General features: G+C 35.2%; 5 protein-coding genes and 1 long non-coding RNA gene across 6 annotated transcripts; all 6 read left to right on the top strand.

Moving 5' to 3' along the window:
• Positions 1 to 96: 96 nt before the first annotated feature.
• Positions 97 to 27,447, top strand: LOC144554266 (uncharacterized). Its single transcript, XM_078302588.1, has 2 exons — positions 97 to 463; positions 26,586 to 27,447. The coding sequence occupies exons 1-2, from the start codon at positions 245 to 247 to the stop codon at positions 27,366 to 27,368; spliced, it is 1,002 nt and encodes a 333-aa protein (XP_078158714.1). The 5' UTR covers positions 97 to 244; the 3' UTR covers positions 27,369 to 27,447.
• Positions 3,186 to 6,806, top strand: LOC144554261 (polyol transporter 5-like). Its single transcript, XM_078302583.1, has 4 exons — positions 3,186 to 3,530; positions 4,335 to 4,586; positions 4,905 to 5,191; positions 5,621 to 6,806. The coding sequence occupies exons 1-4, from the start codon at positions 3,494 to 3,496 to the stop codon at positions 6,440 to 6,442; spliced, it is 1,398 nt and encodes a 465-aa protein (XP_078158709.1). The 5' UTR covers positions 3,186 to 3,493; the 3' UTR covers positions 6,443 to 6,806.
• On the top strand, positions 7,688 to 9,728 carry LOC144554262 (uncharacterized). The gene is made up of 2 exons (XM_078302584.1): positions 7,688 to 7,801; positions 7,932 to 9,728. The coding sequence occupies exon 2, from the start codon at positions 8,109 to 8,111 to the stop codon at positions 9,450 to 9,452; it is 1,344 nt and encodes a 447-aa protein (XP_078158710.1). The 5' UTR covers positions 7,688 to 7,801; positions 7,932 to 8,108; the 3' UTR covers positions 9,453 to 9,728.
• On the top strand, positions 13,836 to 15,407 carry LOC144554416 (uncharacterized). Its single transcript, XM_078302737.1, has one exon. The coding sequence runs from the start codon at positions 14,169 to 14,171 to the stop codon at positions 15,405 to 15,407; it is 1,239 nt and encodes a 412-aa protein (XP_078158863.1). The 5' UTR covers positions 13,836 to 14,168.
• On the top strand, positions 21,497 to 22,220 carry LOC144553982 (uncharacterized). The gene is made up of 3 exons (XR_013511495.1): positions 21,497 to 21,556; positions 21,857 to 22,048; positions 22,161 to 22,220. It is a non-coding gene; the product is annotated as an uncharacterized LOC144553982 (long non-coding RNA).
• Positions 22,716 to 24,844, top strand: LOC144554726 (uncharacterized). The gene is made up of 4 exons (XM_078303049.1): positions 22,716 to 22,790; positions 23,038 to 23,136; positions 23,710 to 23,805; positions 24,226 to 24,844. The coding sequence occupies exons 1-4, from the start codon at positions 22,777 to 22,779 to the stop codon at positions 24,512 to 24,514; spliced, it is 498 nt and encodes a 165-aa protein (XP_078159175.1). The 5' UTR covers positions 22,716 to 22,776; the 3' UTR covers positions 24,515 to 24,844.
• Positions 27,448 to 27,883: the final 436 nt, after the last annotated feature.

Raw genomic sequence — 27,883 nt, 5'->3', positions numbered from 1 at the left:
TATCCTATCAGAATTCCCATTCCTTTCCTTTCCATTTACATTCCTCTCCTTCAATCTCATCAAGCAAGATGTTATAGAGAGCGCGATAAGTTAGTTTGGGTCAATCGGTTAAAGAGTGAAAAGACAGTCGGGTTCCATGACAATCTCAGAAGCACTTGACTGTTCTACCGCTTGATCATCACCAAGGACTCAGCGCTGACCATCGATCTATGCCTTTAACCTTCTCTTCACAGCACCGGTTCGCATGAACAACTTAACTAATCATTACACGACTGTCTTTTCCCTCTTTAACCCATTGGCCCAAACTAAACAGATATCACCCAATGTCTATACGTATAATATCTTGATTGACTGTTATACCCGACTAAATCAGGTCAGATTGAATTTTGTTTTACTTGGACGGTTTCTTAAGGACGGACCGAGGACTGAACCTGGTGTCTTCAATCCATTACTGAAGGTCTTTGTAAGGGTAATAGGATACATGAAGTTGCAGCCATAATGCTCGACAAAGTTAGGTTGCACACCCAATCTCGTCTCCTAACACTCTTATGAATGGGCTGTGTAAGGCGGAGCAAATTGACAAGGCAGAGAAACTCCTGAATTACTCGTCAGAGTCTTTTGGTACAACCGTACAAGTGCCTTTGCAAACCTTGAGATGGTGAAGTCAGTTAAGTCAATTATAATGTTGCTCATGTTGCCATGGAGATGAGTTTGTCCCTATATACAGTGATGTCATTTCTTTTCTGATCTAATTTTTGTTTAATGCTTAGATTCAGTTTATACTTTATAGTAATGAAGTGTTTGGTATACTTTGCAGAAGTCACTTATAAGTAGTTTATACATTTGTCAAATATAAAGATCAGGTACCAAACTGCAATATATAATTATAATAAGTGCAAATAAGCTTTTTAGTCCTGATTTAGACTGTGTTTCACCTTTATGATGCGCGAAAAGGCCTTCGAGCCTCACACGTGGCTTTTTCAGTGGTTGCTTGTTCTTCAAAAGATACATCTCTACAACAAAGGTAGTATTGTTGTGCTTTTCTAGTGAATATTATTCTTACATTTGAATACCATTCAAACTTTAATTGCTGGTCCAATGTTAAAGGCTTCATATTATTTTAATTTGAACAATATCGTTAATTTTCATGCTTCTCCCCATCTCAATATGACATTGAAGGCGTAAGCTCTATTTCAATTTTCTTTTGGTTAATTGATTGTGAATTTACAAAGCACATGCAATTATGAAAGTTGCTGCTTTATCCCAAAGAATGTGGCATATTAAGTTTTTCATCAGCAGGATACCTCTAATATATTTTCTTTTATTATGTTTGTAGGTGAATGCTATGCATGCAGTGCAGATTTGTTTAAGAACAAAATAGTGAGAAGCGAGAGGAGAATTGGGGATAACTGAGTCCAATTTTGACTCACTCCAGGGAATAGAAGGAGGGAGAAGAGATCGGGGCAGTTGGGTCAGGGCAGCGGGCAGAAATTCAGGACCTGCTATCTAAAATTACCGACAACCGTTGAAACGTCCAAACACTGTGAAGTGGGCCTGGAATTGTCAGGACTGGAGAGAACCGGAGATGAAGGAAACGAAGATGAAGAGGCGCAGTTTGGTGAAGAAGCCGTTATAACAGCTCAGCAGGCTGTCTGACGCATAAGCTGATGTGGCAAGTGGAGAATTAATAGGACCACAGAAGTAACCAAATTAGATGTTTGTTGGGAGATTATCTCCTTTATATATAGAATCCATGTATTAGGTCACTTTTATGAATTCTGCTATCAACTCTTGAGATTTATCTCTTCTCTCTCGGCTTCGCCGCAGATTGTATCTTTACCAGTTTCGATAAATTGTTCGATTTTGCTTGTTCAAATCATGTTTTGCTCTTTTGAGTGATCTAATTGAGAGTGAGAACACGACAAAAATGGATTGTAATAGTTAAAAAAAAATATATTAGAACCCAGTTGGGTGGTAGTTTTAGGTTGCAAATTCTAGTTTTATTTCTGATGCAATGTTTTTGGAGGTATCACTTGGCTTTGTATTAAACATCCATTTGTAAGATAAAGTATGGGATTAAGGATATTGATGTGTTGCATCACGAGTTTTTCCAAGCAGTGCTGTTTAAAACTTTGACGTACGTACTTGTTAATCATAGTTGTATATTTGTTTTTGAATTATTTGCTTTTGCTTTCACTTGTTGTTCTGTTTAGTTTTTCCATCTATATTTTTCCATTGATGTTTCAGGCTTTGTTGACAACAATCAGACTCATCTTTCGTCCAACCAATTGGTAGTTAAATTCCATGGAGGAGGGATGAATTATTATTCTATAGAGATGATATGTTATATAATAAATAAATAAATAAATGAATACTTAGTTTGTTCCACGTCACGCATCCGGTTCTCTTTGGTTTTGCGCTTGTGGTCTCCGTCAATGTCGCTTTCAAGAGATATTGCGGTCTCCAAGGTTGTTATTGGTCCCAATGTAGTGGTCCCTCCCCAAGGCAGGTAGATAGTGGTCCTGAGATAGGTAGTGGTCCCCAACACATGTTTGTGTGTATTTTATGAATACTTTGTAACATAAATAATCGGACTTTGTTGCATACTTGATATTTTAAGGATGAACAAATTTTACAAAAAAAATAGAATTTGCCACTTGTGCTGTCAGTTACTCATCTAGTTGCGGTCCTCATGATAGTTAGTGGTTCCATATGGTGGTAGTTAGACAGGTATAGGGAATTTGTGACCGGGAACAACTAGGTGCTCCTATGCTATAATGGAACCCGTGCAACTGAAAAACAAAAAAAACTGACTGTCAGTCACCTACTCCGGCCCTCCGGGTAGTTTACCTGCTGCAGCCTTTTTATTTCTTTCCCTTTTTGTCAATATCTATGTAGAATATTTCTAATTAACAATTTACCTTTTTAGCATTTGTCAGTAAAAACCCATTCTTTTAGTAATTTTAGTATTCTTCCTAAAATTTGAGCTCCATTATTTCAGTTTGACGCATATCTTTCTTAGAAAAAAATAATATATTCATTCCGCACCTTTAATATGAACATAATTAGTCTTTCTTGTTAAAAAAGAATAGATGGCAAAAAATTACTATGAACATAAATTGTGGATGTGGAAGAGGATCACTAAGCTTTCCTGCTTTATGAAAAGCGATACCAAAAAATGAAAAGAAAAAGGCAGAGAATATATTCTCTAATTTGTAATATCAGATATAATAAATAGTACATCGCTGAATCATCAGACCTCTAAATTCTAATGAACGCAAGTTGGAGGGAAGATTCCACGAGTATCATAATAACTCATTGAAGCTTCTAATACGCAAAACAATTTTGGAGCCTTTCATTAATAAAATTAGTTCAGTTCTCTAAAGGAGATGGAGAAATCAGAAGAAAGCACCTCAGAGACAACACTGAGCCACCCCTTTTATCATCAAAGTTCAAGAAGCCTCCGAATAACAAATATGCTTTTGCGTCTGCTATGATAGCATCTATTGCTTCACTTCTTGCTGGATACAGTAAGAAAAATCTCTAAGAAATCTATTTCATCATTCCCTTTGATAAGAAATAAGAACAAACTAAAACATGTACAAAAAGAAGCATTACCCCCTGTTAAAAATAACAATGAAAGTCCCTGAGCCAAATTTAAGTAGCCATATTTTCATACCCTTCCCTGAAATAGGGAGCACATAACAATACTGGAGGTTTTTTTCTTAGGATCTGATATTGTCTGGGACTGATTTAGAGTCAGACTCTGTGATATTGTTTGCTAAGCTTTTATTACTGAAAGCTGGTGTCACTGACTACTTGTTTCAAAATAAATAAATAAACAAGTTGCCGTATCATCCCTTTGCAAAAAAAAAAAAAAAAGTTCCTTTGGGCGTTAGTGGTTCACGTACCAGTTGCTGATGTTAACTGCATCTTCACTTTCACCCTACTTTGGCCAAAGGCAAATTGATTGGTAGTGCTAATTTAGCTACATCGAAAAAAAAAAGATGTCAATCTTTTTTGGTAAAAAATGAGGGTTGTTTTTTCCAAAATACCAGTGTCTATTTTTTTCGACACTGATAAAATTGTAATTTGCTTGAGTGGTTCTTGATAAATTAAATTAGAAGTAAGCTCCTCAGTAACACCTGTGATAAATTCTTACCAAATAATTTAGTTCTACATAAATGGTTTGGTTATTGAGTGAGCAGAATCAGTAGGAAATTAACAAATTATCCACAGTGGAACACGAGAGAAAAAGCAGGCTCAAGCATAAGGGTTCAAATTACTGTAGTTATTTGCTTAATTCTATGTATGTTTAATGATTTTATGTGCAGACATAGGTGTTATGAGTGGTGCGCTAATATTTATACAAGATGACCTTGAGATTACTGACGTGCAAATCGAGATTTTAGCAGGGATTGTCCACCTCTACTCCCTTGCCGGCTCCCTCACTGCCGGCTGGACCTCAGACTACATCGGCCGCCGCAACACTCTCTTGCTAACCTCTGTCATATATTTTGTGGGCCCTCTCATAACATGTGCTGCAAATAACTATTTCTGGATCATGGTTGGGCGATTTGTTACAGGTATTTTGGTGTCACCAATTTTGTGAAAAGTAGAAGTAATAACATATGATCCTCAAAACTTGAAGCAGTTATTAAATTATAATGGTTTGGCTGTCTCCTACTGTTCCTGGTATAGTCTGTGCACACATTGTGAGGCTGAGCCATAACAAGTGTGCAATTTAGTCCTACAAGGTCAATTTAGTCATTTTTTGCTAAACTAAAATTGGATTTGACAGTTTTGTTAAACTTATTTTTGTCAAATCAGAAAGAATGTTTGGCCATATTTAAATTACCATTGGACAAGGTTCTTATATTGCAATATTTGGTGATTTCTTTCAGGGATTGCCATCGGATACATGGTTGTAGCACGAGTTTATGTAGCTGAGGTCTCACCCGCAGCGACACGTGGCTTTCTCACAGCACTACCAGAGGCGGCAGTCAATGCTGGTCTCCTCCTTGGATATGTCTCCAATTTTGCATTTGCCTATCTCTCAGTACAGTTCAGCTGGCGCCTAATGTTTGCATTGGGATCAGTACCAGCAATACTTCTTGGTTTTGGTACTTTTGCCATGTCGGAGTCCCCTCGCTGGCTCGTCATGAAAGGACGACTTGGGAAAGCTCGAGAGGTAATGCTACGCACATAACAACCACTTACTTGCATAACCATTATTACTTTTTGGGTTAAATCGACTTTTAAGTTGGGTCCCACGTATGTGCTGGGGACAAAGCCTTGTAGTATCTTTTGTTTCTTTTTCTTTTACAATTTAAGTTGAAGAGAAAGACATCAGTCTTTCAATAAATCAGTCAATTGCCCCTTTATATGTGCCTTCAACAAAGATCTATTGTTGCTAGGATAAATGCATCTGACATTATGTATTAATATAATAGAAAATTATTATGTATTTTAATTATACTACAAGTTTGGACTTCGAAATGTTACATATTAATTTCCATATGTGTGTCATAATATACAGAATATACTTGTATATGTATTCATAAATTCAATATACTCTTTTATCTGTCATTAAAATTTGGACTCAACTTGGAAAACACAGGTACTGACACAAATATCAGGCTCACAAGAGGAGGCTGAAGCACAACTAATAGAGATAAAAGAAAAGGCTGGGATACCGAGAGAAAACATAGATGAATTTGTTCCGACACAGAAATACCACCATGCTAAAAATATATGGAGAGAAATAATTATTGCACCAACCCCTTGTGTCCGCCGAATCATAATCACTGTCCTGGCATTGCAGTTCTTAGAACAAGCATCTGGTATTGACACAGTGGTTTTGTATAGCCCGCGAATATTCGAAAAAGCTGGCATGAGATCTAACACATACTTGTTAGGTACAACAATGGTAGTTGGATTAACAAAAACAGCACTAATATCTGTTCCCATGTTTCTCTCTGACCGAGTCGGCCGGAGACCATTGCTTCTCTCAAGCACAGCTGGCATGGCAGCTTCACTAGTTATGCTTGGTTCAGGGTTGCATATGGTGGGTGATTTTGTAACAGCTCCTACATGGATAGTTGTAGTTTGTATCATGGCAGTCTTAAGCTATGTCGGGTGTTTCTCGGCAGGATTGGGGCCTGTTACCATGGCCTATAGTTCTGAGACAATTCCTCTGAAATTAAGGGCACAAGGGATGGGATTAGCAATAGCTGTAAATAGGGTTGTTTGTGGTGTAGTTGCCATGTCTTTTATATCGATGTGCAATGTCATTTCCATTGCCTGGACCTTTTATATCTATGCCATGATCGTCAGTTTTGCATTTGTTTTTGTTTACTTTTGTTTGCCGGAGACGAGAGGAACGAATTTGGAGGACATTGAGGTGTTATTTGGCAAAAAAGAGGACGAGAGAGAAGGATGATCAAATGATTGAAGAATTTTACATTTGGGTATAAAAAGAGAAGACAGATGAGCTTAATTTTTTTAAAAAGGGGCAAATTTAAGTTCGTTCTTGGTTGATTTTATGCTTTTTGAAGTATGAACTACTTTAGAAGATCTAACATTGCCAAATCTTTCTACTGATTTGCATTGTGATACTGATCTTATCTTGTTGTCCAGTCTAAGTTTCGTTTTTGTGTTCTTTTAGACTTCTTTGCGGATCGGGTTGAGGTTCATGGGGTTTATTCTGTCAAACTCTGGTTATAAATGACAGGTTACTCGAGTTTAATTAGTTTAGCTTTTGCCGATTTTTTTTTTTTTATTGGTTAAAATTAGTGCCAAAAGTGTACAAGTACATACCCATCTGTGCTACACCAAATCAGGAGATATAAGTAGGTCTTTGACCTAGCAATAGCAAAATTAAAGATATCATTAACCTTTGTAGGCTTGTTTTTTCTTTTCATGTGCAAAGCATTTAGGTAACATTCATGTACTCAGGCTGGAAAGAATTTAAAACCAAGATAATAATATATCGTAACATCAAACAAAGAAAAGATGAACGGTTATTTCTCTCATTTCCATCTAACAAAATACAGGAAATTTTTAATTTTTCCAACAAAAGAGGAACTTTTTTAACTTACCAAGGTTTTTTCTTTTTGCACATATCTCGAATAACTTAATTTTTTCAACCAAATTGTAGTAGTTAAAGCTAGTAATAACAATCACTTGTGCTTTTAACATATAATTATGAAAATATTATCATTTCGATGCGTAATTTAAAATATTGAACGAGTTACTTTCAATAAAAAAAAACATATTATATTTGTAAATATTAACTTCTTTTAATACGATTATTATTATTTTATTGAAAAAAATATGTAGATTAATGCTAGAAGCAGTTAACTTACCGTTAAAAGTTAACAGCGTAATTGTACACTGAACTATTGAGATGCACTATACTCTCTCTTCTAACCCGGGTGCATTTTGCTTGTGCTTCAGAGCCTTGGATGAATCCATATATCCTCTGAGGTAACAGAACAGTTTTGTTTATTTCACAACCGTTCAATCGGAATCCGAGCCAATCCGTCTCGAAGAGAAATACACAAGGCGACTTAAATAGTCGTGCCGATTCTGATCAGACGGTAGAGATCTAAACAGAATATTTTTGCTACCTAAGGTGATAAGAATTCGCCTTGGACTGAGCTCTAAATTACTTTCGTTACCACTTGAAACCACTTCCCTCACGGCCTCACCTTGGATCGAAGAATCGAAAGTTGCTCAGGTTACCAACTTGATCGAAACCGAGATCCTTTGGAACACTCGTCTCCTCTCTCTGCCTGTGGTTGGTCTCGACTCTCACCCCCATTTTAGTTCAACTAAGAGTTGGTATTTCAAATTTTAAATTCAGCTTATCGAAGTTTTTTCAAAATAGCTAATTTCTTGCACAATATTTGCTATGTTTTGGTTGATAGGTGCTGAACTTTGCTTCGGATTAGCTTGGTATTCGTTTTTTTCCCTTTCATATCTTGCAAAATCAGCACAAATTAGCTGACATTTGCACCTGAGCCTTAGGATTGGGGGAGGATTAGATCAATTAAGAATCCGGAAACCATTTGCCGTACTACTGACTGAGTAAGTAATCCTCGGCAATGGGAACTCACCAATTAGAATCGTTTGTAAGAGAGCGCTGTAGATCGGGCACCCTCACTGTCCCTGAAGTACGTGGCCTGTTTGACCGCCTGCTGGCCAGCAGTGACCCGGCACCCTCCATCTATCCCTTCAACTATCTCTTCAAAGCACTGGTTCGCATGAACAACTTGACCAATCATTACCCCACTGTGTTGTCCCTCTTTAACCGATTGACCCTAAATAAACATATCTCACCCGATGTATGCACTTATAGCATCATGATGAACTGCTGTACCCGAATGGATCGGGTCGGATTAGCTTTTGTTTTACTTGGACGGTTTCTGAAGGACGGACCGTGGGCTGATCCTGATGTCTTCAATCCATTATTGATGGGTCTTTGTAAGGATAATAGGGTCCATGAAGCTGCAACCATAGTGCTCGATAAAATGCCTAAGCTGGGCTGCACACCTGATATTTTTTCCTACAACACTCTTGTGAATGGGTTGTGTAAAATGGGACAAATTGACCAGGCAGAGGAACTCCTAAATTACATGGTTTCTAAAGGGCTTCAACCTAATATTGTGACTTACATCACTCTCATAGATGAGTTAATCAAGGAAGGGCTGCTTGACAAGGCAGTGAAGATACTGCAGTTCATGATTTGTAATGGCCTTGAACCGAATATTGTAACTTACAGTGTTGTCATGGATGCACTGTGCAAGAAAGGAGAAGTTGAGAAGGCAGAGGAGCTCCTGGATTACATGTTTTCTAATAGGCTTCAAGCTAATATTGTGACCTATACCACTCTCATAGATGGGCTTTGCAAGAAAGGGCTGCTAGACAAGGCAATGCAGATACTGCAGTTCATGATTTCCAATGGCCTTGAACCAAATGTTGCAACTTACAGTGTTGTCATGGATGCACTGTGCAAGCAAGGAGAAGTTGAGAAGGCAGAGGAACTCCTGTATCATATGGCTTCTAAAGGGCTTAAACCTAATATTGTGACCTATATAACTCTCATAGATGGGCTTTGCAAGAAAGGACTGATAAACAAGGCAGTGAACATGCTGGAGCATATGGTTTCAAAAGGGCATGAGCCTGATCTTGTGACTTGCACTGCTCTCATGGTTGCACTATGCAAGGAAGGAAAACCTGAAAAGGCAGAGGAATTACTACATCACATGATTTCTGGAGGTCTGCAACCTAATATTTTTTGTTATAACACACTTATTCATGGGTTTTGCAAGATGGATAAATTAGAAAAGGCAACGAAGCTGCTGAGAGAGATGGTTTCAAAGGGGATATTACCAAACATTGTGACATATAATATTTTCATGGATGCACTTCGCAAGAAAGGCAAATGAATTACTAAACCATATGTTTTCAGATATTTTTTTACTTGGCATAGTTACTTGTAATACAGTAATTGATGGTCTATGGAAGAAAGGGTTGATGGATAAGGTTGAACTATTATAAGTGAACTATTTGTTCTGAGTGAGCTGGTTGGTTGCTAATTAACTGAACTATTTGTACATACTGCTTGCTAATTTTTTTCTTTTATCTGGTTCTTTTTGCTTTCCTTTGCAACCTTATTACAAGGTTGCATTTCCTTTACAATGCTAAAAATCTAATTTGCTTGTTCATGTTCTTTCTATTTCCTCTTGGGGGTTTCGTTGAACTTGTATTGGTGCTGTTATGCTAGATCAAACTTGCTAAGTCAGTTGAAACCAAATTACCATTTGCCCCTGCAGACTGGTACAGTTAAGAGTACACTTTTCCCTGTATGAGATAAAGTCCAAATATTATAAAATTAGAATTTTGTACTCATTTAAAGTATAAAAATGTTTTGGATGCTTTTTAGTGTAGATATGGTGTACGGATTGAATCATACTTGTTTCTAAAGTTTGTCTGTTCATTGTGAGCAAACCGAGTCTATTATTGAACATATTATACAATCATATTGGGTGAATGCAATGTGCCATTTCTGTAAGGTGAAAAGCGCTAATCATCTTCCTAATGTTTATAACATTGCCAAATTAAAATATACAAAATTTCACAGTTCTGCATGTTGTATATATCAAATCTGTAATTTATATGCAAATACTGCTGCGACTCTGGTATTGAAAAGTATCACACTTTCTAGTTTCACGCTTGCAACTTTAAATATTTGCATCCATCTCAATACCATTATCTGCATTACAATTTAATTTATATGCTTCTGTATTGAGACTTGTATTTCAACCACGAATGCAAGCTAAGCCATTTAGGTAAAAACAACATTAATATCAATTGCTATTACTAATATAAACCAAATAATAAAACTGTGCACAAAACAGTTCAAAGGTAATAAATTAGAATTATGATTCATCACGATAGACAAATTTAAAATTAAAAAAATCTAATATCTTGAATTTAATTTCTGATTCTATACTGTACATGAAATGAGTAATGAGTGAGTTGGCGTGATTTAAACCATTGGATGCATACTTGCATACGATTTGTGAATAATAACTAGTACAAAGCAAAATTGACAAGGTTCCCAAATTTTTTAATAATGATTAATCGGAAGGACTCGGGAAATGAGTTGAAATGCTTAAATTAATTATCATGTCAACAAAGTTACATGATTAGTGAATTTAATTTAGTGTTGAAATTAAGTTGAAACCATTACCATTCTGCCCCTACAAACTGCTTTTCTGATTTTGGCATTTTCTACACATTAGATCACTAATTAAGCACTAACTTTAGTCTTCTAATGAAACCAGCTGTAAATTGAATTATGCATCTTCCAATAACAAACCCACAACCCCTGAACAATTCAACCCATAACGATTTGTTATGTTGGCTCCAGCAAATATCACTAGTTTTCTTTTTGTGTAGGAATTTAGAGATGTAATTGTAATGTATCAAGGGATGTAATCAGACTATATTTGTCTTCTTTGATTTGTCTTGCTATTTTTTTTTTTTTTCATAAACCAGCCACAATTTTACTTAATTGTAGCTTTTTTTGGACTTCTCTGTAAAATATATTTGTTTCTGATATAAATGAAAAACTATACATGATTTGTCACAATAGATGGGGTAACTTAATAAGATATTTGTTTTTATGGGGATCATGTCATCAATTTAATTTGACAATGCATTTTTGAGAATAAGATTCCCCTATTACATGTACAAAGCCATGCCAGAGTGGGGACGATTATGCTGATTGTGGCAGTTTCAAAACACGCGAGGGATGGAGAACAATTGATTTTGACTATATCCAAAAATTTTAACTGGTTTTCCATGTGATCTTTTGTAAAGTTTTGATTTTGCTGAGAGAGAGGCGCATGAGGGAAAATGGGGCTGAGAGAGACACAAGAGGGAAGAAGAAACAATCCGAATGGACACCTCCAGTTAATGTTCAAGGACATATTGGTCAGTTCAGTTTTTAAAATTGTTAAATGAAAAGTTAAATACTTATAAGGGGATAGAAATAAGAGTGTTAAATTTTTATGGGTATATTGGATATTATAGTGTTTTTATGGGAATATTGGCTATTTCAAAAGTTTGTATGGGTACATTGGAAATTTTCCCTTTTTTTTTTTTTCATAAACCAGCCACAATTTTACTTAATTGTAGCTTTTCTTGGACTTCTCTGTAAAATATATTTGTTTCTGATATAAATGAAAAACTATACATCCATCCTAAATCATAAAAAAATTAGGTCAGGTTTTTGCTCAATGGAATAGCATGAACTCACAACACACATTATAATGCCTGTAGCACTATACACTAGTTTGGTTGTTTCAAACTTAATTGGTTAACAATAAATTATCATTGGAAACTATCTTTTTTTCTTGTTAAGTTTATTTACAATACATTATAAAACTGAACTTTAAGTTATGATGTTACATTAGCATGTTTATATGTTTATGAATGTGGCTGAAATTAAAAAATTGAAAAAGTGGTACAAAAAATTTTCCTAGTGTCTATTTCTCTGTTTTGTTTTTTGTTTTTGTTTTTATTTGAAACCCGTAAGCATGCATTAATATAAAAATTCAAATTACAATTCTAAAGAACTAAGAATTAAGAAAGCTTAATAGAAAACAGGGTTGCAAAGAAAAAAATAAAGAAAAACCTACAAGCATTACTAAGAAGAAAAAACCTAACAATACGTACAGTGATTTAAGAGCAACAGGTCTCTTTTCTTGGCTCCTATTGCTGGTAAGAGCTCCTGAAGAAAACCCGATTGATTCCAGGTAGCAGGTTGACCTTCTCTGCTATGTTTTCTGGTACTGTGCCGGTACAGGATGAGTTTGTGGTATGTGATCAATTTGCCAGAATGTGTGGTTGAGTTAGCATTCTCCTACTGACACGATGCAATGTTACATTTTCTGTCAGTGACTGGTATAGTAGTCCCCCCTGTGCCACTACCTCTGTCGCTTGCCACGATGGAAGTTGTATGTAATTGTTTTGCAAAACCACATTGACAAGGATCTTGCAATCCGAGCATATCAGTGTGTGTGTGTGTTATTGGTTGGGCGGAACCCTCACGTTCAATGTATTGTGATACATTTAGCAATGCCATAGCCTCTGCTTGTTTATGAATGTGTAGATTGTAAGGCATATAAAGTTTTGTTAGTGTCTATTTATTACTAACAAGTGAATCTGCAAATTTTGAGATCGACCAGAAAGTTATAATTTTATATTGACATTTAAATGAATGCCAGTATGTTACCAAAATAAAAAGTTGTTTAAAAACCAGGATAATAATGTAATGTGACATTTAAAAAGAAATATGGACAACCATTTTTTTGTGGTCTAAAAAGGAAGTTTTTAAAATTTGAAATTCTCACAAATATTTGTCTTTTAGTTTATTATTTTTTGATTGAGGATACTTTTAAAAAATTTGGACACATATGTAACTAGCTTTAATAATACATTCCTTGTTTTTAATATATAGTTATGAAAAATATAATCAATGGATGGGTGTTTTTAAAATATTGAACGCATTGCTTTTAATAATATTTTTTTTTAATATTCGACTAGCTATTTTTAATATTTTCTAATTTTGTTTAGAACATAAAGTTATAACTATCAAGATGCGTACGATGATAGTACAAAAGGAATTCGCATTCTCTGCTTTAACTCAAAAGAAATAATGCATCTCGATTATTCAATCTGTTTTAAAATTTGTGTGGACTAGATCCACACAAATATTAAAAGACTCTCTATGTTGTAGACACAAGTCAGATTGACTTTGTTTAAAATCGGACGGTTGATATTCATTAACTCAAAATATTCCTTTGAGTTAATGCACCGGATACGCATTGGTACAAAAGTCATCATCATTATACTTTCATATTATTAGCAAATAACTTTTGAGATTTGTAAATACGCAAGTGTTGATTAAAATAGAAAATATTAAAAAAAATAACTAAGAACTAGTAGTCAGATGGTGTCCGGCTTTTCTGAAGCAACTCAATTTTGAATTTGGATCCGTCCGATTAGAATCTGATCAATCTAACCTTCACTAGGAAAGCAGGGGATTTTAATATTGGTGCCAAACCAGATCGGACGGTCCGGATCCAAAATCAAAATTTGAGTTACCTCTCCAATGTTATCAAAGAGCGACAAACCTCGATCTATTTTCCCTAGCCTCGGATTGAAGAATAGAAGAAGAATAGAAGGTTGCACAGAAGCAAACACAATTTACCTACCAACTTGATTGAAGCCGAGCTCCTTGAGAACCCTCCTCTCCGTTCAGGTATGGTCCCAAATTCTCACCCCATCTCTCTCAATGTGGATGCTCTCGACCCCATTTTAGTCCACCGATTTCCATTGAACTTGAAAACCATTACAATGTCAGCTGGTACTATCGTTTTTCAAATTTTAATTTCAGCTTATCAAAGTATTTGCAAAATAGCTAATTTCTTGTACAATATTTGCTATGTATTCGTTGATAGGTGCTGAAAGTTGCTTCGGTTTAGCTTGGATTCATTTTTCCTTTCATATCTTGATTACAAGTTATCAAAATCAGCAAAATTAAGAGTCCAAAAATCTTTTTTCTGGTACTACTGACTGAGTAATATTTGGCAATGGGGAGCCGCCAATTAGAATCGTTTGTAAGAGAGCGTTGTAGATCAGGCACCCTTACTGTCACTGAAGCATGTCACTTGTTTGACCGGCTGCTGGCCACCAGAGACCCGGCCCCGACCATCTATCCCTTCAACCATCTCTTCACAACGCTGGTTCGCATGAACAATTTAACCAACCATTACCCGACTATATTTTCCCTCTTTAACCAGTTGGCCCAAACCAAGCAAACATCACCTGATGTCTACACGTATAACATCTTGATCAACTGCTGTATGCGAGTGGATCGGATCAGATTAGCTTTTGTTTTACTTGGACAGGCTCTTAAGGTGGGACCAGGGGCTAAGCCTGGGGTCTTCAATCCATTACTGAAGGGTCTTTGTAAGGATGATAGGATCTGTGAAGCTGCAGTTATAGTGCTCGAAAAAATGCTTAAGCTGGGCTGTGCACCTGATCTCTTCTCCTATAGCACTCTTATGAATGGGCTTTGTAAGATTGGACAAATTGGCAAGGCAGAGGAACTCTTGGATTACATGGTTTCTAAAGGGCCTCAACCTGATGTCGTGACCTATACCACTCTCATAGATGGGCTATGCAAGCATGGGCTTCTAGACAAGGCAACACAGATGCTGCAGTGCATGATTTCCAAAGGCCTGGAACCGAATGTTGTGACTTACAATGCTCTCATGGATGCACTGTGCAAGCAAGGAGAAATTGGGAAGGCAGAGGAACTCCTGTGTCGCATGGCTTCTAAAGGGCTTGAACATGATATTGTGACCTATACCACTCTCATAGATGGGCTTTGCAAGAAAGGGCTGATAGACAAGGCAATGAAAATGCTGCAGCACATGGTTTACAAAGGGCATGAGCCCGATGTCATGACTTACACTGCTCTCATGGATGCACTATGCAAGGAAGGAGAAATTGAAAAGGCAAAGGACGTGCTGAATCACATGATTTCTAAAGGCTACATGCCCGATGTTGTGACTTACAATACGTTCATGGATGCACTATGCAAGGAAGGAGAACCAGAAAAGGCAGAGGAATTGCTACATCACATGATTTCTGGAAGTCTGCAACCTAATGTTGTTAGTTATAGCACTCTTATAGATGGGTTTTGCAAGATGGACAAATTTGAAAAGGCAAAGAAGTTGCTGAGGGAGATGGTTTCAAAGGGGATATTACCGAACATTGTGATATATAATAATTTCATGAATGCACTTCGCAAGAAAGGCAGATGAATTACTAAACCATATGTTTTTGTTTTTTTTTCACTGAACATAGTTACTTGTAATACTGTAATTGATGGTCTATGGAAGAAAGGGTTGATGGATAAGGTTGAACTATTAAGTGAACTATTTGTTCTTTGAGTGAGCTGGTTGGTTGCTAATTAACTGAACTATTTGTACATACTGTTTGCTAATTTTTTTCTTTTATCTGGTTCTTTTTGCTTTCCTTTGCAACCTTATTACAAGGTTGCATTTCCTTTACAATGCTAAAAATCTAATTTGCTTGTTCATGTTCTTTCTATTTCCTCTTGGGGGTTCCATAGAAGTTGTATTGGTCCTGTTATGCTAGATCTGACTTGCTAAGTCAGTTGAAACCAAATTACCATTTTGCCCTTGCAAACTGGTAACAATTAGAGTACAAGTACTCTCTTTTCCCTGCATGAGATCAACTCCAAATATTATAAAATTAGAATATGTGTATATATATATATGAGGAGGGTTCCAATGCCTCATTTTTTTTATACCTCATATTTTATATCTTCATTTTCTTCATATTGAAAGTCTAAATTGTCGATCCGAACCGTTCAACATGATATCCATACTAAAATATGGTTAGGGATGAAATTTTACATTTTTTGGAATTTTTTTGCTATTTTTTAAGATGGGTAGAAAATCATTGTTTTTTGAACGGTTCAGAAACAGTGATTTTGTACCTATCTTAAAAAATAGCAAAAAAATTCTAAAAAATATAAAATTTCATCTCCATGCATATTTTAGTATAAATATTTTGTTGAACGGTTCGGATCGACAATTTGGACTTTGAAAACGAAAATATAAAATATGAGGTATGATGAGGTATAAAAAAAATGAGGCATTGAAACCCTCCTCTCTCTCTCGCTCTCTCTCTCTCTATATATATATATATATATATATATATTTTAAATTATTTTGGAAGACTTCTAGTGTTGATATGATGTTCGGATTGAATTATACTTGTTTCTAAAGTTTTTGTTTGTGCAGTATGAGCAAAATGAGTCTATTATTGAACATATTCTACAATCATATTGGGTGATTACAATGTGCCATTTCTGTAAGGTGAAATGTGCCAATTCATCTTCCTAAAGTTTATAACATTGCCAATTAAAAATATACAAAATTTCACAGCAGCTGCATGTTCTATATATTAAATCTGTAATTTATATGCAAATACAGCTGGGATTCTGGTAATAATTTATATAACAAACCCACAACCCATCAACAATTCCAACCCTGCTTTAGTTCCAGTCCCAATCTTGAAAGTTGAAACTGAGCTGGTACACAAGGTGGCACAACTGCTGCACAGTCGATACTTTATGTGACAAACACTAGAATTAAATTCATTTGAACCGACTCCTGTATTGGAATCTGCATAGCGGGTTAAAGGGTTTCAGGTATACAGATAAATTTAGCACCACATCATGAAAAGCTTTTGATATGAAAATATTAGCCCTTGGACTAACCAGTTGAACACTGAGACATAGTGCAGTATTTGGTGAGTTGCTTTCAGATAACTATTGATATGACATTTTTTGTGAGAAAAATACCTGGTTTTGCTAATGGAGACTCCGCACTCCACAGGATCTTCCCCATGAGACAAGAAAGTGATGTATACAGGGCCATCAACTGTCTCAAACATCTAAGAAAAGCCTGTTTGATGTACAAAGTGATTGATGCAATTGCAGATCTAATATGCATTAATTTCTGAGCTTGATACATAGTAGCCTTGTTTTCCACACATGCAGCTTGAACACGAGTTTGTGTACAAGGTGCTTGAACAGATCTAATATGCATTAATCCCTGTCGGGTTGTCAAATCCACTGTGTTAAATTTTTTTACAACATCTACTAGCTTGAAAATTTTATGTAGCTAGTGGAAAACAGGGGACTCTTCTGGTCCAAACATAATTTATGAAGCCTGTGTTTGATAAAAGGGGACCTTATTTTATTCATGTATTCTTATAGAAAAGTACAAAAATCAAGCCAATGTAATTGCAAACATATATATATCGTACTCACTACAACAAAATATGAAAAAATATGTATTGTAAAAAAGTAAAGTAAAACAAAAATCTGATATATCGTACTCACTACAACAAAGTATAAAGCCATGGAAAAATATACAAAGTACACTACAACAAAAATATAATAATTCTATGTTTTGCATGAAATTGTAGAAAATATTTTTAAATAGATAAAGTATAAAATAACCGTAGACTTAATGTAGTGACACGAGAAGTGAAGCATGTTCAATTATTGAGAAGAACATCTAAATAATATTGGAATGTATCACTCACCACACCAGTATAAACATTTATTAGTTCTATGTAGAGCGAGTTTTTTTTTTGTTTGTTTTAAAATTCCCCCATCTTAAAATGTGAAATCACAAAACTATCACGCATATTTTGTAAAACATGATTAATTAGATAATATTTTTATAACAAGGTACTATTCCTAATCTGTATTCCCCTTCAAAGAAGCATCATTATGCGGTGCCGAAACAGCGCCAAGGAAACGAATGATGTCCGAATTTTTTCTTGAATTCTACTAATGGCAAATATTTGTATCACTCACCACTGTCACCCGTCACCATAAGCAAATTGCATATGGGCCTATTTTTGAGAAAGGAAAGAGCCCAATAGAATTTCCAATGGGATGACAAATATATGGCCCAAGCCCAAATAATGGGAGTAAATACAACCTTTTTACTGTTGACTGAAGACTTTGACCGTTTTACGCTGAGGCGAGAACTCCATCAGATCCCAGTATCCAGTATATATCCTGCTCTCAGAATTCCTCCCATTCCTCTCCTTCCCTTTCTCTCCCGTCTATTTTCAATTCTCCTCTTGAAAGCCAATCCCGTGCCATGGTGACCCGCCGGTTTGAATTGGTCTTAAGAGATTGCAGTAAGTTGGGCACCATGACTATCTAAGAAGCACTTGCCTGAGCCTAATGGTTGGTTAAATTGTTCATGCAAACCAGGGCCCAGCGCCGACCATCTATTTCTTCAACCTTCTCATCTCTGCCCTGATTTGCATGAACAACTTAACTAACCATTACGCTACTATTTTTTTTCCGCTCTTTAACCGATTGACCCAATCTAGACAGATCTCACCCGATATCTACACATATAGCATCTTGATCAACTGTTGTACCAGAGACGGACCGGGTGCTGATCCTGATGTCTTCAATCCGTTATTGAAGGATCTTTGTAAGAATAATAGGATCCCTGAAGCTGCAGCTATGGTGCTCGACAAAATGCCTAAGCTGGGCTGCACACCTGATCTCTTCTCCTATACCACTCTTATGAATGGGTTGTGTAAGATGGGACAGATTGAGAAGGCAGAGGAACTCCAGAACTACATAGTTTATAAAGAGCTTCAACTTAATGTCGTGGCCTATACCACTCTCATGGATGCACTATGCAAGAAAGGATAAATTGAGACGGCAAAGGAATTGCTACCCCACATGATTTCTAAGGCCACATGCCCAATGCTGTGACCTACAGTACCATCATGGATGCACTATGCAAGGAAGGAGAAACTGAGAGAGAAGCAAGTGCCTTTGCTCTCTCAATTTCTCCTTTCTTGCATAGTGCATACATGAAAGTGCATTTTTATTTTTTAGTAATGGACGAAATGGGAATGTCCAGATATTTTCCAGACAAATGATGAGGCTACAGACGTATACCGGGTTCAGCTTCCTGGCAACGATCTCGGCCATGTACTATGCCTTCAGGCTCCACTCCATCTCCAACTTCTCTCTTCTCCAGTAATCGGCAATCCAATGATATTCTCTGATTCGATTTAGAGGTATGTTCCAATTCATATTCTCTCTCTTTAATTTGACAAATTGGCCATCACCAATAACAAAGTAAAGGGTAAGAAAAGCCACAAATTAATCGGATCTAGTCAAATCAACAATTTCAGAGGAGGTATGGGTAGCAAGGGAAAGAGAGGTACGGGTAGGAGTAACAACAATGTGTACCAACTACTTGCTTGTTAAAGATTTACAATTTAGTCATCATCCGACACAAAGTTGGTATTTATTTGACCTATTTGCTATAATGATGACCTAATGAAACAACACCCTTATCGAATAATAGTAACAACTAATTTCTTAGAAACAACACATTTAATGGAATTTGAGCAATTTGATGGGAATTGATGACAGTTTGGTGAGAATGTTGGTAAATAATTTCTGGTTTCTTGCTACTGGTATGAGTGCTGATTAGATTTTTTTCTGATTTTTTTGGTGTTGATTCGGGTGCTAATTTTCTGGTATTGCTGGTTTGTACCAGTTCAGATCTGAAGAGAGTTTTTCTGGTATGCTCTGAGTGGGATTTTGAGCTTTTAATAATATTGTAGTTCTTTGTTACCTACAGTATTTTCATACAGTTAAACAAACAAGACAATTTTTTTTTTGTTTGTCCTTCGCTTCCTAGTGTCAGTGTACATGTTGATTGTAAGATTATGTCAGTCTTTAACTGTTTATATGTAATTACGATATTTAATGCATCAATACTATATATAATTTAGCACATCAATTGACTGATATTTATCTTTGCATATTTTAATTCGACAGTTCAAGTACAACTTTGAAGGATTTTATTGGTTGGACTTTTATTTATACGAACTAAATAAGTTTTTTTCTTGAACAAAATTTAGTTGAATTTAATAATTTATAAGCTATGAAGATATGTCTTGATAGCCATTACAATAGTCATGTGCAAACTAAACATAGTAATGATACATTCTCTGGAATAGTATTCTCTGACATTACATTCCTTGGAATTCTTTTATTCCCTAGAATGGATTATAGCGCGAACCAAACGCATGCCAATGGTCTATTCCCTGGGACATTCTAAGAGGTGGTGGATCGGAGATTAAATTTTGATTTTTTTTAAGTTAATTAGCTAACTCTTTGAGTAAAATATCTGAAGTAAAGATGTGCGGACATACTGATGGCATGCCAATAGAAAGCAACCTTTATTGCAATACCAAAATAAACTAATTTGAGTTATCATTAATTGGTTAAAAATATATTATAGAGACCAATCAGACATATAAGTCGAAATTAGAAGTAAATTAAATTCTTATAAATTAATATGCTATTTTTGAACATACAGATCGATGTGCGTCCAGAATTTAGATGCAATCGATCTATCTGGGGAATCCACTTTCCACTTTCTTTATTTACGAAATTGTAATTTTTAGAAAAACCGTTCGAAGGTCTTTTTAAAAGGAGGGGTATGCATGGAATTTGCGTCTATCACTTGCACACTGCATTCACAAGTGTAAAATTTTACCTCTTCTAATAAAATTGTGAGGGAGAACAAAAACATAATTCACAAGTGTGGATAATTTCTAGACGTTGATTTTTCAACTTGTTAATTCACATAAAAACAAAATTGAAATGTCATAATTTTTTATGAGCACGTAGAGAAAATAATCTAGATCATATCCAACAGTTTTATTTTGATTTTTTAAGTTTAAAATTTTGAGTTATTAAAGTTCTAAAAAATGGAGATATGGTGGAGGCACAAAAAATGAAGGTATTTGAACCCTCCTCAAAAATAATACATAAATACAAAAAATTGAAAAAAAAAAAAATGAGGATTAATTTACACATTTGTTCTCCTTTAATCTGCTTGTCTGAAGCATCTGATTTAAGTTACCGATTTTACTAAAATGACGAATTATTCCGGGGGCATCTATATCTGGATCAAAACAGAAGTTTCCATCTATATCTGATTTATGTTACCGACTTTACTAAAATGACGAATTACCATCTCTCATCTCATCTTCGACGATTCGGATCGCAAGTACGAGAGGTGCAATTTAAAATCTGGACCGTTCTTTTAATCTGGCACGAATCTCAAAATAAATCCTACAGTTAACATAGATATTGGATAGAATTTGGTCCGGACAATGATTGAGTTTGACCCGGCAGAGATTAAATCCGGACCGTCTGCACTATATAAATTGCCCCCCAGTTACCCGGGGTTTCTCTCCGACAAACCATATTCTGATACTTTTCTCTTAGCTCTCTTTCTCCTCCTCCCTCCTCTCTCTATCTATCTCTCAAGACAAGTGCTCCTTATCTGTTGAAGGTTCGGGTGTTCAGGTAATCTGTTGAAGGTTCGGTTCAGGTGTTCATCTTCTAATTATAATATCCGTTTCTTTTCAGGTAATTATAATAATGCACGATTGAGTTTTATTTATAATATTTGAAATTAGATCAAAGTCTCAATTTATAATTCCTGAACAAAGTTACCAAGGTCTTATCGAGCCCTTTTTGTCTCAAAAAAATAAAAAAATAAAATAGTTGATTTCTCTCCAAAACTAAGCACCTATATATTGATTTAAATAAAAAGAAAATTGACTCATGTTCTAACTTCTAACTTGCTTTTTCTTTAAAATTTAGGATGGGATTAAACAAAATTGACATCAAGACCAAGGAAACTCTGTACGAGCGAAAAGAGACGTTTAGTAAAAGAAGAAAGGGTCTTTTGAACAAGGCTAAGGAGCTGTCTGTAATGTGTGATGTTCCATTGATGTTACTATTCTTCTCACCCTCCACTGAGAAACCTCCTAAAATCTTTCTGGGAGATCAATGGTATTCTCAATTCTCAAACTTTTTATTTTTATTTTTATTTTTATGCATGAGAGCTCATAATTTAACCTTAACTCTTAACTATTGTATTTCTTTTATCTTTTATTATTGTCAGCAATTTCCAGCAAATGATAGAACGATATGCTGCAGTTCCTTCAAAAGAAAGATACCGAAGGTACGTATGTACATGCATACTAATTAATACTTATTTTGGCTTTAGAAATTATTTCCTAAAATAGAACTGACACTTCTATTTTCACTTTGAAACAGAAAACTAGAGGATTTTCAGGTGAGTTCATGACTTTCTTCTAATTTACGTCAAATTTTGAAATTACTCGTTTTTTAAATATATATAAAAATATTGGATTCCCATCAGTTTCATCAGAAACTAAAGATTCAAAATTTGATACCACATCTCGGTACCAGAAGTTAACAACTAAAACAAGCCATAAAGATAGCTACAAAGACAAGCTAATAGAACTAAACCAAATTAAATATACTAAAATCTAAAATAACTTGGAACCAATTGATAAGAAGCGTTGCCAAATCCATTCTCTGGCATGCCACACACACCGTCTCATAATAAAAATTTCATAGATTGCGCCTACCTGAAATTGTATGAAATAAAATATTGTAAACAACCTAATGAGTTGTTTGACTTGTTTTTATGCAGCTACTAAATAAATTATTTGCAAAGCAGGGCAAAAAAAATTGATGCACAATTTGAGCAAATGTTCCATCCCAGGTTAGTTAATTCTTCTTTGATAATTTATAGTTGAATTTGGTCAAGGAAAGCTGTACATTGTACCAGTAAGTCACCTCTCAATTATGGTATATATGTGTAGAAAATAAGGTACCATTTAAGATTTAACACTTTGCTATGTAACAGTTTTAGATGGTATAATAATATCCTTTGATATGGCAACCTCCTACAGTTTTCAAACATTTTCTTATTTTTTTTCTTATTTTATTGTAAATTAATGTTTTGGTAGTGGGTCTAGTAGCCAATCAGAAGTAGAAGATAAGCAAAACCATCTCTCCATGTTACAAGCGGAGATAAGAGAAGTTGAGAAGGCTCTTGGATCTTTAAGGTAATATTTACTGACGATGACATAATTAAACATTAATTACAATGTCTTTTTTTTTTCCCTGTGTGTTAGCTTACCAATGTTTTTTTATATATAGCTACAAATTCAAGATTTGTAAATAATTTGATAGGATCTAAAATTCATTCCAGTATAAGGTTAATAAAAATTGGCAAGTTTTTTTATTTTTTTTTAATAATGCATTCATATAAATGTATAAATTTTTTTTTAAGTTATCCAAAAAAAAAAAAAAAATCCGTGGATAAGCCTGAAATAATTCATAAAATTTTCATACATAAAGGGTTTCAAAATGACACGAATCTTATGACTATATATGGTTGTGTATGATGCCATGCCTAACACTGGAGTGGATATTTTTTTTAAGATTTCTATTTTGGGGAAGGAAAATTCTAAGCAAAACAAACATATAGCTAAATCTGGTAAAAAGGACCCAAAACAGACATTAGAACTGAAGTTTGTAGTACAAAAAATCTTTCTTGATTCGTGGCCAGATATTAATGTTTTTGTCTATATCAACATTTTTGACGATATATATATATTCATGGTCACTTCTTTTAGCTACCTGAGTGATATCGATAGCATTGATGATACAAATCTGCTTGATGAGATGGATAGAGCACTACAAATGCACATTCACACATTACAAATATCAAGGTACATTTTCCTTTGTCAATATTGAAATGGTCTTTTCATTAATTGAAGTTATAATTGCTTAAAGCATAAAATTATCATTGATATATAGTCTACATAGAGTTAAAATTCCGAAAAGTGTATTAATAACCTAAAAAAAATCAAAATTACAGAAAATAATTAATTTTTTTTGGAAAATTCAAAAACTAACATTTCCGCTGGATTATCAAGCAGAACTCTAGTCCAATTCCACTGGATAATCCAATGAAAATAGATCTTTCTGGGAAATATCATTTCCGTTGGATTATCCAGCAGAAGTGGGCATCGATTTTGTTGGATTATCTAGCAAAAATAGCATCTATAAAAGCAATTTTCACTGGATTAATCCCTCACAAATCTAGCTAGCAAAATCCCTCACATGAGAGTGGGCTATGGAATATGCAGGAATAATGGTTTCGACGGACATGCGCGTGCTATGATAGAGCAGGCCACGGTCCCACAAGATTGGGAGGCGGTCCCATTTGAGGAGAATACAAAGATAGGTGTCAATCCATACCCGCCAGCTCCTGTAGTTGAAAACCCAGAGCTAGAGCTGGATTGGTTGTCTACTGACGTCGAATGGAAAAATTACGAGGGACCTACTCCAGTTGCAAACCACAAACATGTATGTACTACATTAATTAAAATAAATTTGTTTATGAATTCCAACTTAATGAATGAAATTTGTGTATGAATTTCATGTGACTTAGGATCCTTATTATCAGATTTATCAAGATCAGATGAGTACTACTTATGATCAGATGGAGGAGGCATGGAGACAATCACTCCTTGAGGCCCAAGCCCAGAATAATTATCCTCTAGCAGCTTCAGGAGATCCAGGGGCATCATCTTCCCAACCACCTCATGCAACACAGACACAACTCGGGATCACGAACAGCGACAATGATACTCCTCCGGTCCCCCGGCGACCACAGCGTGTGCACTGTTCCTCATCCCTATTCGCTTTTTCTTGACTATCATTAGGGTTATCTTATTTATTTTATTTGACATGTTTTGTTATAGCTGACAGATAGTACTATCTTTTAGGATTTATAATTTTATTTTAACATGTGGTTTTGTTTTATTCGAACCTCAATGTCTTATTTCTATTAAAGCAATGTATTTTAATTATCGAACAATTAAATTTAAACTAACTAATTAATTAAAATATTCAAACGACTTTTAAAAATGGATTAAAACTACCAACTAATTAATTAATTATGCCAACAATTTAATTCAAATGACATTCAAACAATTTAAATAGACATACAAAATATTAAACAATATAAAATATTAACATCAATCTTTAAAAAAAAATATTTAAAGAAAAAATACTTCCACTGGTTTATCAAGTGGGAGTAGCATTTCCGCTGGGCGGAAGTGATTTTTGTTGGATTTTCCTGCGGAATTGAGCTGGATAATTTACAATAAAATGCATCTTTTTATGAGAGTTTATACTAAGCATTAAATAACCTACTTATGTGGATTATATATTTTTTTAAACATGAGAAATTAATGGAACATGTTACTACTTTTTGAATATTTACATTAGTCTGTCTTGTTTTTAACATATGTTTCAGGGTTTACATAAGTCAGGGGCTTGAACCCTATCTTATTTAAAAAAAAAAAATTTAAGTCTGTCCTACCATTTGGATAGTAATAATTAAAAGGAGAGTTTTTGTTCTATGTATAATTTGTCAGATGCTTCATTCCATATTTGTACTGTTAAAAGGAGAATATTACAAAAAAGTCATTTTGTATTTCACTTTATTACCACCACTGGTGATATCCTTCTTAAGTGATAGTTGTTAAATGCCAATCCAGAGATACGCAAAAACTATTATGAGAAATGTATTTTTTTTTATTATTATTTATCATTATTTATATGCTTTCTAGAAGCATGAGCAATATAAACGGGCTATCAAAGTGCTAAGACATTCTCTCATAATCAAAATTGACAAACTTGGTGTATATTTTTTTAGTACCAAGCAAAAGTTGGGCTAATGAAAATTACAGAACTATCGTTGCAATGCATTTTTTTTTTTCACTATATAAACCAATATTGAACCAAAGTTAGTCCCCCCTCTGTAAAATACAGGACTATCGTTTAGCATGAAATTGCAAAAAAAATGTTTTTGATAGGTAAAATATAAACAGTTATTAAGTCAAATTTAGATTATTTTTAAATTAGCACATCCCAAATATGAAATCACAAACATACGGGCCAAGCCCAATAATATTTCCAGTAGATAAAACCTTGCGTAGTTCAGGCTTTTGTCACAAGCCATCGAAGGTTTCTTTTCTTTTCTTCGCTGTCAATCATTGCGGTGAGTATCACAAATTCACAATTTCCATACTTCTCTCCTTCTCTTTCTGATTTCTCCCTCATTTCCATGGCGACCCGCCAGTTGGTATCATTGGTAAGAATGCATAGTAAGTCGGGCACATTGACTCTCTCAGAAGCACTTGGTCTGTTTAACCGTCTGATCATCGCCAAGGACCCAGCACCGACTATCTATCCCTTCAACCTTCTCTTCGCAGCGCTCGTTCGCATGAACAACTTAACAAACCATTACCCGGCTATCTTTTCCCTCTTTAACCAATTGACCCAATCTAAACAGATCTCACCCAATGACCACACATATAGTATATTAATAGACTGCTGTACCCGAGTGGATCGGGTCAGATTAGGTTTTGTTTTACTGGGGCGGTTTCTTAAAGACGGACCGGGGGCTGATCCTCGTGTCTATAATCCATTACTGAAGGGTCTTTGTAAGGATAATAGGATCCATGAAGCTGCAACCATAGTGCTCGATAAAATGCCTAAGCTGGGCTGCACACCTGATCTCTTCTCCTATAACATTCTTATGAATGGGCTGTGTAAAATGGGAGAAGTTGACGAGGCAGAGGAACTCCTAGATCACATGGTTTTTAAAGGGCTTCAACCTAATGTCGTGAGCTATAACACTCTTATGGATGGGCTTTGCAAGAAAGGAGAAATTGATAAGGCAGAAGAACTTCTAGATTACATGATTTCTAAAGGGCTTCAATCTAATATTGTGACCTATAACACTCTTGTGGATGGGCTTTGCAGGAAAGGGCTAATAGACAAGGCAAAGCAGATGGTGCATTGCATGATTTCTAAAGGCCTTGAACCAAATGTTGTGACTTACACTGCTATCATGGATGCACTGTGCAACCAAGGAGAAATTGAGAAGGCAGAGGAACTCCTTGATCGCATAGTTTCTAAAGGGATTCAACCTAATATTGTGACCTATACCACTCTCATAGATGGGCTGTGCAACAAAGGGCTGATAGACAAGGCAGTGAAAACGCTGCTGCGCATGGTTTCCGAAGGGCATGAGCCCAATGTCATGACTTACATTGCTCTCACGGATGCATTATGCAATGAAGGAGAAACTGACACGGTAGAGGAGTTTCTCAAGAAATTTAATATGATAAATGAATTTGATTTGAATGTTGATCAAACCTTTGTTGAAACCAAAGAACTATTGCGCCCTTGCGGACTGGTAACAATCAGAGTATAGGAACTCTCTTTCCGCTGCAGCTTTTAGGCCGCTAATCACAATTATGTGCTTGGAGGTTGTTACAACATGGGCCTTGTGTTGGATGAGATCAATTTAAAATATTATAAAATTAGAATATTTGTGCACATTTAAAGCCAAAATATATTTTGAGTTTTTTTTTTATTTGTAGACAATTCTGGTATTCCCACTTTTTTCAGTTTCACAATTGCGACTTTTTAACTATTTGATATAAATAGGAACCGAATTGTAAGAATTAGCAATTGGTTAATGAAATTGAATCTAGAATCTACATTTTCTCTCTTTCTCACTTAATTTATCTCTTTAATTTCTTCCAATTTCCACTTTGTTCCACTGTTGGTCTGACAACTGAGTCTCAGAGTCATCAGGCTATCATGAAATTCATCCAGTTTCTTTTGTAATATCCTGAATTTCACTTTGTATAACATTAACATCAATTCTTTTACAAATATAAACCAAACAATAAAACTGTGAACAAACAGTTCAACGGTAATAAA

The sequence above is a fragment of the Carex rostrata genome, chromosome 5 (assembly GCF_964058835.1).
Source record: "Carex rostrata chromosome 5, lpCarRost1.2, whole genome shotgun sequence".
Classification (NCBI taxonomy): Eukaryota; Viridiplantae; Streptophyta; class Magnoliopsida; order Poales; family Cyperaceae; genus Carex; species Carex rostrata.
This window is presented reverse-complemented; position numbering and strand designations above follow the sequence as displayed.